General features: G+C 42.8%; 1 protein-coding gene across 3 annotated transcripts in view; it reads left to right on the forward strand.

Annotated features, from left to right (window-relative positions):
* Positions 1-669: 669 nt before the first annotated feature.
* The window catches only part of LOC126278663 (uncharacterized), a 40893-nt gene continuing 28894 nt past the window's right edge, over positions 670-12668 (forward strand). Inside the window, exons 1-2 of one of the 3 annotated variants that reach the window (XM_049978897.1) lie at positions 670-891; positions 9597-9983. In XM_049978897.1, the coding sequence (XP_049834854.1) occupies positions 889-891; positions 9597-9983 (390 nt within the window). In that variant the 5' untranslated portion in view covers positions 670-888. The remainder of the gene's footprint in view (positions 892-9596; positions 9984-12668) is intronic. The other 2 variants (XM_049978898.1, XM_049978899.1) reach the window with 2 other exon arrangements.

Genomic DNA, 12668 nt, shown 5'->3' on the forward strand with positions numbered 1-12668 from the left:
CACACACATCCATGCCCGAGGCAGGATTCGAACCTGCGACCGTAGCGGTCTCGCAGTTCCAGACTGTAGCGCCTAGAATTGCTCGGCCACCCCGGCCGGCAGCAAACGTTGACTATTATAGTCTCTCCGCTTATCGGCATATAGACATGATAACAGTTCGTAGGCTGGTATGATATGGTCAAAAAAGCTTACATCACAAATGTATCGTATACAAGCATTCGTCGCACTCCACTCCGCCTGAGCTTTCCTACGAAAGTCCTGGGAGAACACTGTAACTACAGTCAATTACGAGGGGTTTTAGTGTCCCTACGAGTTTCGTTTTAAGCTCGAAATGAAATACTTTTTATATTCCTGTAGTGAGTAAGGTAACGTTGACACCTTCTTACTCATTACAGGTGTGTGGTTGGCACGACAGCGCTATCCAAGGCATACTTTGGAAATGTGGGAGAGATGGAAGGGGGGTGGGTGGGGGGATGGGGGAGGTGTTTAGGCTCTCCGGTCGTCCGAAACGCCCGACATCCCGACAAGGGAAGTGTATCGGTCGGCCAAAATACCTGCACACATCCAATTTGTCGGTCGGTCGGTCGGTTGGTGCGTGTGTAGGCCCCTTTAACGTTGAATAATACCGCTGGAGCGTGGGCAATAGTAAACCTCTCTGTTCACGTGATCAGTTCCTGTTTACATCGCAGCCACACGGCCGAGGAATAGCAGCCCGCATCGGCAGTGCCCAGGAGCTGGCCTTTGTCACATCTCATCTAAGAGGTGTGACTGTTTCTCTAGACTAAAACGTCTGCGGTCTGATTGACACGCGATACTTAGCTACACGCTCCTGTTGCGGCGTTTTTGGAGATACTGCTGGTCCTATGCAGGGGTGACAATCTGTTAAGGATGGTGAGTACTAATGTAAGGACACGTGGTCAGATTCCTGTGTGAATTACAGATTTCTGCTTCTGTGATCAGTGTTTTCAGTTTTTTTCTGCGTTTTGACACCCACATATTGTTTCAGCAGTTTGTAAACAGTTTACTATAAGACTCAACAGCTTCCGGCCACCTCAGTTTTCTGTGAAGGAGTTGCGATTTGAAAAATAATTTATTTATCTTCTTAGTCTTTGTTGCGACTTTCGAAAGTGTGTGTTTATTTCTGAACTAAATGTTTTTCATACGCAACGCTGACTCGGTCCTACTGATTTCACAGAGATTGTAAAGTCAAATGCAAATTTGTTTTGGTAACGTAGTATGTGAAAATTTTCCGTGGTGAGTCTGGTTAAGACAAACATGGCTGTAATATTGTTCCGTGAGTATCTCTGAAATATACCTGTAGCAGAGGTCCATGGAGCAGCAGAGCCTGACTAGTGGATTGATTTAGTGATCAAAAAATTTTAACTTTCGCAAAAAGTAAAAATCTTCCACAACTGCAGTATATTTGATCCAATGACAATTTCTTTGTGCCTTTCGGAAAAGACTTCTGTTTCCAAATAAGTGATATTTTCATGAGCTGTTCTTGTTATTCCTTTAGTATATCTGTGTAGACTGTGTGGGTGCGTGAAATATCAAACGTGTTCGAAGTTATTCGCTTGTTCCGTGGATCATTGTCTTCACGCTATGAAATGTCACTAACTCCACGAGGTACATCAACCTGGAATCTGGAAACTGTAAAGTTTGCATCGTTCATGTCGTTTAAATTCGTTTACCCGACAATAAAGATCTTGATGGCTATACATACTTCTATTCGTTGTACGTGGGTCGTAGTCCACTTTTTAAATGATTTACTCCTACATATAACTCATATTGATTCTATATTCGAAACGTAGCGTAGACTGCACGGTTACTGGCAATATAAAATTGCAGATTGTATCTGTTTGGATAATCGGAAGGACGCCGTTAGAACTTCGAAAAAAAATGAACCAGACTTCATTCTCTCCCTCGTTTGAAACACGATTTCACCAGTATTATTTAATGTGCCAATAGGCTGTCCTGTTCTTGAATCTCCATTTAGTGCCTGTTAAGCCAGCGACGGAAGTGTAGATATTACCTCATTTTTCTTTCATCTGGATAGCTTCGAATATCGTTATCTGAACCGAGACTAAATGTTTATGCCATTTCGTAGCGACTGCTTGGTCAGTGTAAGTAATCTTAGGATATTATATAAGACGCTGTTGTACATAAAGATTTACTTATTGATAACTACAGCGATCGGCTTACCGTTTTTCTAAAATCAAAATCAAGCAGATGTCAGCGAAGAAACGAAAGCGCGTTATATGTCTATACCGGGAGTTACTCCTTTTCGTTAAGCGTCTATAGTCAGTTTAATACCACCTGCTGGTTCCGTAAACTAAGGCCGGTACTACACTATCAATTTTCTTTGACAAAGAAATTCGATTAAAATTTACCATATTTCTCTGGCAAAGATCTTTGAAGTGGAGCAAAAAGGGGTATTAAACTGTTGTTAAATATTTCGTCATAGTCTAGAATGATGGCATATAGTAACAGAAGAATCGCATGACATCAACTAATAGTTATTTTTGTAGTTCCCAATCACTAAACGACGCAGTGATTTTTGGAGTACAAAATCTAATTAAACCAATATCCCTCCTGTTAATGTTGACATAAAATATTAGTGCGATATAACAGATACGGTTCACAGTATGGAGTCGTAATCGTACCGTTGAAAATCATTTTAATATGAAAAATGAATTGTGACCTGATGTGTTAAAGTTCAAATGTAAATGATTGAGTATATCCACGTGCTTGGCAAGTACGTATGCTTTACGCCGATTGCAGTTTCGCGAATTTGACAGATTTCGGACTCTAATCCATTCAAAACTAGGCACGACTTTTACATTGTTGTGCATTAGCTGATACTCTAATAACACAATTTGGTCTTGTCCTGCTTCTATGCCTTGCGTGTACCTGTGAAGTTTATCTTTCGCGGCTGCAAAATTTAATCCTCTAGCATACAGATATGACCCATTCTTCTTGTCCGTTAACTAACCCACAGCTAACAAATGTTCCATTGTATTTAACTCAATTCCTGTTCACTCTGAGCTTCCACCGCTACAGCATCAACGAAAATATTGCTCTGATTTTCTGTCCCCGTGAAACAACAGTTCAATTCCCTTTTCAATGAACAAATATCAGTGGCGACAATGAACTCCTTACATCATTTCTGGTTTTGACTTATTCAAATAGTGCAGACTACTCTAATTCGCTTTGAAGGAGTAGATTTTCATTTTTGCTTAAAAGTTTTTCATCTAAGTTTATAAAACAATTTTCAATAGTTATAGTGCCACGATAAGCTCCGATATACCTAATTTCTACTCCGAAATTTTCTTCCTCGTATACACGACACACGACGGTTTTATGGTGTGTTTACAAATGCCAACCGCTTGCATTAAACAGAAGACGCTTGCTTTCTATGATCAAGGGAGACGCTCTAGATGCCATCAAATAAATTTGATGAGTCAACATTTGCTACGATAAAATGTCCGCGTAACACGAACTGAACAGACGGCGATCCCTGTTAACACCTTTCCTACCGCCAAGAGTTTCCTTCTTTCACTCACAGAATCGCTATAGCTTCCCTTTAAACGACCATCATTTGAAAAAATCAAACCGCTTTCAGCACAACTTCCAACGTCGTACGCCACCTGTTTCGTCATCGCTGTTTTACTGTTATAATTGCTTTCAGACGCGGCTAGTCCCTTTTCCTATTATCCTATTCTACTTTCTCAGTAGCACTCGCATAAAATGTCCCTCCCTCACACCCCCCAACCTCAACCACTCACACCCCCCAACCTCAACCACTCACACCCCCCAACCTCAACCACTCACACCCCCCAACCTCAACCACTCACACCCCCCAACCTCAACCACTCACACCCCCCAACCTCAACCACTCACACCCCCCAACCTCAACCACTCACACCCCCCAACCTCAACCACTCACACCCCCCAACCTCAACCACTCACACCCCCCAACCTCAACCACTCACACCCCCCAACCTCAACCACTCACACCCCCCAACCTCAACCACTCACACCCCCCAACCTCAACCACTCACACCCCCCAACCTCAACCACTCACACCCCCCAACCTCAACCACTCACACCCCCCAACCTCAACCACTCACACCCCCCAACCTCAACCACTCACACCCCCCAACCTCAACCACTCACACCCCCCAACCTCAACCACTCACACCCCCCAACCTCAACCACTCACACCCCCCAACCTCAACCACTCACACCCCCCAACCTCAACCACTCACACCCCCCAACCTCAACCACTCACACACCCCAACCTCAACCACTCACACACCCCAACCTCAACCACTCACACACCCCAACCTCAACCACTCACACCCCAATCCCTTTGGATCCCTACCTGCTCTGTATAAGCTGCAGTTTGTCCCTTCAGGATAGTGCTGTGTACACAACTGCGCTGCCATCTGGTCGCTAACATGTCAGCGAATTGGACCCTATATTCGTTTTGTTCTTTTGGAATAGCACTGTGTGCAGACGGCGTAGGCAATGGTCATCAAACTGCGCCCTAAATCTAGTATTTATGCCGCCTGCGGTTCTGAGCCATATTTCATAACATGAATGTAGCAACTAACAGGCGAATCAAAATAAGTCTGCTAGCTTTGAGCTTTTTAAAAATGGAATTTGGCTACTTAGTAACAAACAAAAATAGTTACGGATAGCTATATTTTGATGGGCTTAATTTTATTTCATGTTTTTGAGTATCACTGTGAGCCAATTTGGCCGCTTACCTCAAGAGCTGAAGGGTAAGTAGTAACCATTGCGGGGTTATGTAAAATGAGGAAGAAATGTTTGTCTTAAACTGTCAACTCGCGGACGCGCGACACATAATAATCAGCTACTATGGTCAGATTTTGACATGGAAGAAGTCACTCTAAACTACGCCACATGTTTGAAAGTAAATAAAGCATATTGTGATATAACTCGATCAGTAGAAGAAAAATGGTCGAAACATTTAAATATTCGTAATCATGCTAAAAACCTATTAAGGTCAAGGTTCCATAAAATTTGTTTTCAAACAACTGGTCTGCACCACAGTGAATATATATGACACATCTCATATCATGAGTTATGACATATTTGTGATAACAGCTTGTTTGGAATTACAAAAAATGGTACTGTAAAATTACATACTTAATTTTTTTTACAAAATGTGTTCATGAGTTGATGACCTCACGCCAAATTGACATGTGTGTGAAATGTAGCACATTATGTAAAGGGTGTCAAAAATAAGACATTTAAAATCAAAATGCTCGTTGAGCACATAGCTACGTCCTTATAGGTAGCTCTCAACAGTTGATCATTACGTCATAAAAAGCACAGTAGCGTATCTGTTCACCTTAGCTGGACGTGATCTAATCATTGAAGATCCGTATTAGACTGCGTATAAGGTACAACTGTTGAAGTTACATGTAGGAACGTGGCCACGTACGTGTTTTTTGATTTTAAATGTTTTATACCAAACTTTCATAAAATGCACTATTTTTGTCTACATGAAAACTTTGTATGAGGTCCAAATCAAAATGAACATACTTCATAACCATTTTTGAAGGTTTGTGTGTGTGTACAGTTCCATTTCTGCCTTTTGTAACGCCAAATTAAAATTTTAATCTCAAATATTACGTCGTAACTAATATGTTCCATGTATATACACAGTCACAAAGTTGAAGATGACAGCAAAGTTTGTCGAAACCAGTAGTTTGTAAGTAAAGAAATTTTTATGCTATCTTGACTTGGGAAGGTTTCTGTCAAGTAAAACAGATGGCTCCTTCTGATTTCTCGACATGAGAAAATTCAACCAATTTGTGATCTTTTCTCATTTGAGATAATACATTTAAAAGAACTTCAACTACTGTTATTAATCAACGGCTCACAAAGAAAATAGGCATCTGGTCAGGCAATTACAGTTAAAATTAATTTTAAAAAATGTTCAAATGTGTGTGAAATCTTATGGGACTTAACTGCTAAGGTCATCAGTCCCCTAAGCTTACACACTACTTAACCTAAATTATCCTAAGGACGGACACACACACACACACACACACACACACACACACACACACACACACACACACACACACACACACACACGAGGACTCGAACCTCCACCGGGACCAGCCGCACAGTCCACAACTGCAGCGCCCTAGACCGCTCGGCTAATCCCGCGCGGCATCTAATTATTGGGATCCCTGAGTGTGGCAGTGGTCTGAAGGAGAGAACAGTAAAGTGTTCCAAATGGTGATGACTCAACGATCAGTACTTCTGGGCTGGTGACCAACTTAGTGCACTCTTACAACAGTTAGGTTAGACTATCGGAGTTTCTTAACACACTAATTTATATAGGTTATTAGTTAACGATAGGATCAGTACATATGCGGCCGGAGGTGCCACCACATATTGTCACCATTCTCTCTCGAGGAAAATCACTGGCCTCAGGTGTTAAAACATTCGTCTTGACGGAAACTAAATGCGTGGTAACCTTAAAATGAGACACAGCACATATATTTGGGGAAAATGGAGTGAAGCTCTACATATCTTGCCGGATGGTTCAAGAACCGCGTCAGAAAGAAACGTGGGATGTGCTATCATTTGTCTAAAAACCTATATCTACCTGACACTTCGTCCAAAAAATTATACTATGCCGATGACCTGGCTCTAGCTGTATAACACCAGGAAATGAAGACAACAGAAGAGATATAACCAATGACCTGTCTGTATTAGACAAATATACTTCAGCATCTGGAGATCCCAACCCAGTGTAAGTAAAACAGAAGTGTGTTGCTTCCATTTAAATAATCGGTTGGCGAACGTAAAACTGGAAGCAAGTTTCGTAGGCAGTATTCTTCGACATAATTGGAACCCAAAATATCTTGGTATCACCCTGGACCGTACATTATGCTCCAAACGCCACCTTCTTAATTTAGCTCAAAAGTTGAGAACTCGAACATCTTCCATAAGCTATGTGGAACTACCTGGGGATCTTCAGCAACCACCGTGCCATCTTCAGCTCTGGGTTTGGTGTACTCAATTGCAGAGTATTGTGTAACTGTTTGGGTGAACAGTCATTATACAAGGCTTGTTGATAACCAGCTGAATACAATGCACACATCTGGCGCAATCACATCTGCTCCAGTTCATTGACTTACACTGTTAACCGGTGTAATGACTTCTGATCTACGCAAAATGGAAAATTCGGTGGGAAGCAGTGACAAATTTGCGCCTGCACAACATGTTGCGTGGATTCGACGTACCACGCAAGACCTGTACTACACTTAATAGAATCCGTTCCGGCCATGGCCAATGCAGGGATGCTCTCTTAAAGTTGAAGGTGCTTAATCCAGCCTGTGGCTGCGGGGCTCCATACCAGACTGTTCACCACATTGTCAGTGAATGCAGGATTCGAGCCAATCATGGTGCTGAAGAGGACTTCCTGCTAGCAACTCCAGATGCAGTGCGCTGGGTTGAAGGACTGGATATTCAGTTGTAAAGCCAAACTAAAGTTTCTTGTGCGTAAATATGTACATATGTATATGTAATTTAATGTTGTATGTCTGTATTAGCCATACGCTAAATAAAAATAAAATGGTACGTTCATTGTAAGTGATGGTATTTGCAGTTAACTGTAATGCAAATAAAAAGTATGCAATACTGTGCTTTTATTGTCTCCTTAGGATGGCTTCTCCGATCGAAGATTCTCTACTTCTAATTGTTCCTCTATATCTTGTTAAATTTTTGCACGCTCTTACAGAAAAACCCTGTGGGTGTCACAGAGCTCTCTCTCCAATCACGAGAATGAGATTTAATCACGGCAGTTTCCCTAACCAGTTATTTCGTCTACAACTACGAAATTCAGACACCTGTGATGTGGGAGGCATTAATCACGTAATCTTCGCCTTCTCGAAGTACGATCAATGCAGAGAACAAATCCTTTCAGAACTTGATCTTAGGGTTCACTTCGATACAGGTGTTACTAGTCGTTTAATAACGAATGAAAGAGCAGTGCTCAGACGTCTGTCGAAATTTCTTTTAACGAGCAGTTTTCAAGTCCGACCACAGAACCTTAGTCGAGGTACAACTTATTCTTTTCTTCCCGAAAACTCTAAGATTTATAAATTAGGTTTGCCTTTTACACAAGAGTGCAGAAACAGTTACGTTAATGAATCTTGTTCGCGTCTAAGTTCAAGAAATTACAATTTTCATTGTTAGTAAATAGTGTACTCGTGCTAAACGGCCGGCTGTGGTGGCCGAGGGGTTCTAGGCGCTTCAGTCCGGAACTGCGCGACTGTTACGGTCGCAGGTTCGAATCCTGCCTCGGGCATGGATGTGTGTGATGTCCTTAGGTTAGTTAGATTTAAGTAGTTCTAACAAGGAGACGGCACAACCGTGGGGTCGGGGATTGTCCGAAATTTTGTAAGGTGAACGAGGACCTCTAACACCTCACGCGGTTAAAATATTAGGACGCACTACCCGGAAAATCCCGGGAAAAATCGATCCAAAGTTTCTTAGGTGCCTTATTAGTATAAAATATTAGTCCACTGCCGAGCTGCCGTCTGGAGTAGATGTTTAGGCCTCGGAGTCTTACGCCAGAGGTCTCAGGTTAGATTCCTCCTCTGGCACTTTTTTCCTTTCTTGCATTTTCTTTTGTTATTCCACCAATTATTCAGAAAGTTCTGCAAACTTAAATTATCTTTAACAAATAAGTTACATTATTCGATAAACATTTTCTTTTTGTCCAACAACACAATTCATAGCGGTGGGTTTTCCATTTTTAATTGTATATTATGAGGGGAAACATTGGGTTTTTAATCAGAATAACAAAGTTGATTGGGAAACATTTAGTTTTTATACATATAATAATTATAAACAAGAACCGCAGTCCTAATTAACGTAAAAACAAACAAAGCAATTTTTGCGACATCTTGCGCAACATATAAAGGTCGATATTTTTCAATCACAGGGCGTTTGCAATAAATCTGTACAAAAACATGCCCCATTAACATTTACGAAAATGTTTTGAGTTTCTGATAATTTTGAGGCAAACCAGGCATATTCAATCATGTCTCGGAATATTGGTGACGATAATTGACGGTGAATTATACAATGAATTTTTATACAGTCTTCCCGGGAATTAATTTCACGATTCTCCTGTAACAATGCGCTACGATTTTGCAAGCAACAGAAAAAGTGCCGCAGGAGGAACCTAACCCAAGACCTCTGGCGAAAGGGTCCGAGTGCTAACCATGTAGGCCAGACGGCGGGTCGGCAATGGACTAACATTTTATACTCATAAGGCACCTGAGAAACTTTGGATTGATTTTTCCCGGAATGTTCCGAGTAGTGCGTCCTAATATTTTGACCACTTGAGGTGTTAGGGGTCCTCTTTCACCACACAAAATTTCGGAAAAATCCCCGACCCCACTGTCTTGCTGTCTCCTTGTAAGTTCTAGGGGACTGATGACCGCAGATGTTAAGTCCCATAGTGCTCAGAGCCATTTGAACCATGCTGAAGGCCAAATAGACATTAAAAATGCTATTGTCTGTCTCTCGGAGCGCAGAGCAAACCACAGCGTACCTCATCCAGCGACAGCTCAGCGGGAGGGCGGCGTGCTGTGGCCAGCAGCAGTGAGGATGCCGGGTCGTCGGCGCCTTCACTCTCTCCGCCCCCATTGCCGCCCCCGCCGCCGTCTCCAATGACGCCGCTTACGTCGCTACCGCCGTCTCCGCTGACGTCGCTTCCGCCTTTTGGTGTTCCGTCGCCGCCTCCTTCGCTGCCGACATCGCCGCTATGGCCGACGGCCACCGGCTTCTCCCCGCCAGGGGCGCCGAGCCCTCTGCGGCCCACGTCGGCGCCCTCCAGCTTTAGGGACCGCCTGCAAGAAGCCTTGCCCTCTACCGATCGCCACGTCCTGCTCCCTGCCCCTCGAGTCGTCAGTTGGAAAAAGGTAATCGCAGAACCTTCTCCTGCGCGCCACTGCGCAGCTGCTCTCAACAAAAGTAAAAAGGATGAAAACTGTAGATTATTCAGCAAGCGATGATGCTGGACTACTGGCACCGCTGTTGCCAGCTTTTAACTGCGAGCAACAAAAGGCTGCAGCTGAAAACAATTAGGAGTCTATACTGGGTGTCCTAGAAATGTTGGAACAAACTTAGATGGGTTGAAGAGTCTGTCTTGAGGATAGGAGGGGATAGGAACCAGTGTCCTGAAACGTTACCCAACGACGTTACAGAGCGTCGAAGGCAGACGCCAGTTCCTTCCACCAGACCATCCCTTCGGCAGCAAACGTTACTTTCTATGCTGGCAGTGCAGGCCGAACGTCTCGCAACCCCCCCTCCTCCCCCCCCTCCCCCATTTATTAAGACCGATCTCCACGATCACCAGTGAAGAAGGTAGAGCGTCGATTAAATATTTGGGAGTAACACTGCAGAACGATATGAAGTGGGACAAGCATGTAATGACAGTTGTGGGGAAGGCAGATAGTCGTCTTCGGTTCATTGGTAGAACATTGGGAAGATGTGGTTCATCTGTAAAAGAGACCGCTTATAAAACACTAATACGACCTATTCTTGAGTACTGCTCGAGCGTTTGGGATCCCTATCAGGTCGGATTGAGGAAGGACGTAGAAGCAATTCAGTGGCGGGCTGCTAGATTTGTTACTGGTAGGTTTGATCATCACGCGAGTGTTACGGAAATGCTTCAGGAGCTCGGGTGGGAGTCTCTAGAGGAAAGGAGGCGTTCATTTCGTGAATCGCTACTGAGGAAATTTAGAGAACCAGCATTTGAGGCTGACTGCAGTACAATTTTACTGCCGCCAACTTACATTTCACGGAAAGACCGCAAAGATGAGAGAGATTAGGGCTCGAACAGAGGCATATAGGCAGTCATTTTTCCCTGGTTCTGTTGGGGAGTGGAACAGGGAGAGAAGATAAGTTGTGGTACGAGGTACCCTCCGCCACGCATCGTATGGTGGATTGCGGAGTATGTGTGTAGATGAAGTTGTAGATAGGCCTTGTCTCCTATAAATGCAATATGCTGTTATGGCCGAGCGGTTCTAGGCGCTTGTCTGGAACCGCGTACCGCTACGGTCGCAGGATCGAATCCTGCCTCGGGCATGGATGTGATGTCCTTAGGTTTAAGTAGTTTTAAGTTCTAGGGGACTGATGACCTCAGCAGTTAAGTCCCATAGTGCTCAGAGCCATTTGAATCTTTCTGAACACTTGCCTTCTTTGCATCTTTACCAGCTGTCAGACTTTCACGCACCCCTTAAGTCATTTAAAACGTAGCCAGCTGACGACCGGCGTTTCGCGATAACTCGTAATTAATGGGTCTGGGGATCCAAAAAGTATCTGAACAGGTTATTCAGTAAAATAGCCTAGATAGTGTTTCTTTCTGCACAGTGGAAATAGTCAATATTCTCTGTACTCATTCTCCTAAATTATGGCACTTGTTCCCTCATTTCAGGAACGCCGTATAGTGAAAGAGATCACTTACGTCTGAAGACAATTTTCCACGATTACTGCTACTGTCGATCTGATATTGTAACTACTCTGTAGAAAACACGATTCATGCCTCTTACTCTTTAAGCTGGAAGAGATCCTCACCAACAAGGGCAAAAATCATGAACTAGCTGCATGGCAACGAGGTTGGATCACATTTGACACTACGAGCTAAAGGTAACTACGGGATAAGTCATGTTTAACGCTCCATAAGGTGCCAGTCCGTACTATGTCATTTAATAATTTTGCAACTCTTTCGAAAGTTCTAATTTAGACAGTACGTAAAGAACGTCACTGCTGAATGTTCAGTTTTACTTTCGGAATCATACCTTCCATATATGTGGCAAAGCAACAAAACTCAGAATTTTGTAATCTGTGCCAAATAGTGTTTATTTTAGTCGTATTTAAGGTAGTGTTGGCCGCATTACCTTGTTTCAAGAATTGCATGTATAAAGTCTCTAAAAAGTTTCTTGCCGAATTGAGTTCCTTAGCGAAAGATATGTATAAAGTTCATTCAGTTTATAAACGTTAGAGATAAATCTGAAACATCGCGGAGAAAAAAATTGGACATCCCAAGGACACAGCACGTTAATATCGTGTAAAATGTCATTTAGCCTTAATAATGGTTTTAATTCGGCGAGAAAGACAGCTAGTCACTTTCCTCAGGTATATAATATACTTCTGAAGCCACTGACTGATGATTAGATCTCGTAGAACTACTAAATTGCAGGGATCTTGATTGCTACATTTCACCTGCTATTCCAGATGGTTGCATTTCGTATTGGATGAAGATCGGGGCGATACAGTAAGCCAGTTGTGTGATACTGCTTTAGTATCTTCAAAGGAACACGTATGCGTACTCCTATGAACAAGGCTGGTCTCATCTTAGAAGATTGCGCAAAGCTTACTTCGTGTAAATATGTTTACCCTGACTCAGAAAGTTAATTAAAATCCGGATACGTCCTTAAGATACAAACTGCAATTATGTGCGTAATGGAATGGATAACAAGAATAATTTAGGTACCTAGCTGTGAGTTCTAAATTGGAGAATGACAAAGGAATACATGTGATACGAATGGAAGGTGTCAACAGAAACAAGCTTTGGACTAACACAAAAAATTATTCATTAAACG

The sequence above is a fragment of the Schistocerca gregaria genome, chromosome 6 (assembly GCF_023897955.1).
Source record: "Schistocerca gregaria isolate iqSchGreg1 chromosome 6, iqSchGreg1.2, whole genome shotgun sequence".
Classification (NCBI taxonomy): Eukaryota; Metazoa; Arthropoda; class Insecta; order Orthoptera; family Acrididae; genus Schistocerca; species Schistocerca gregaria.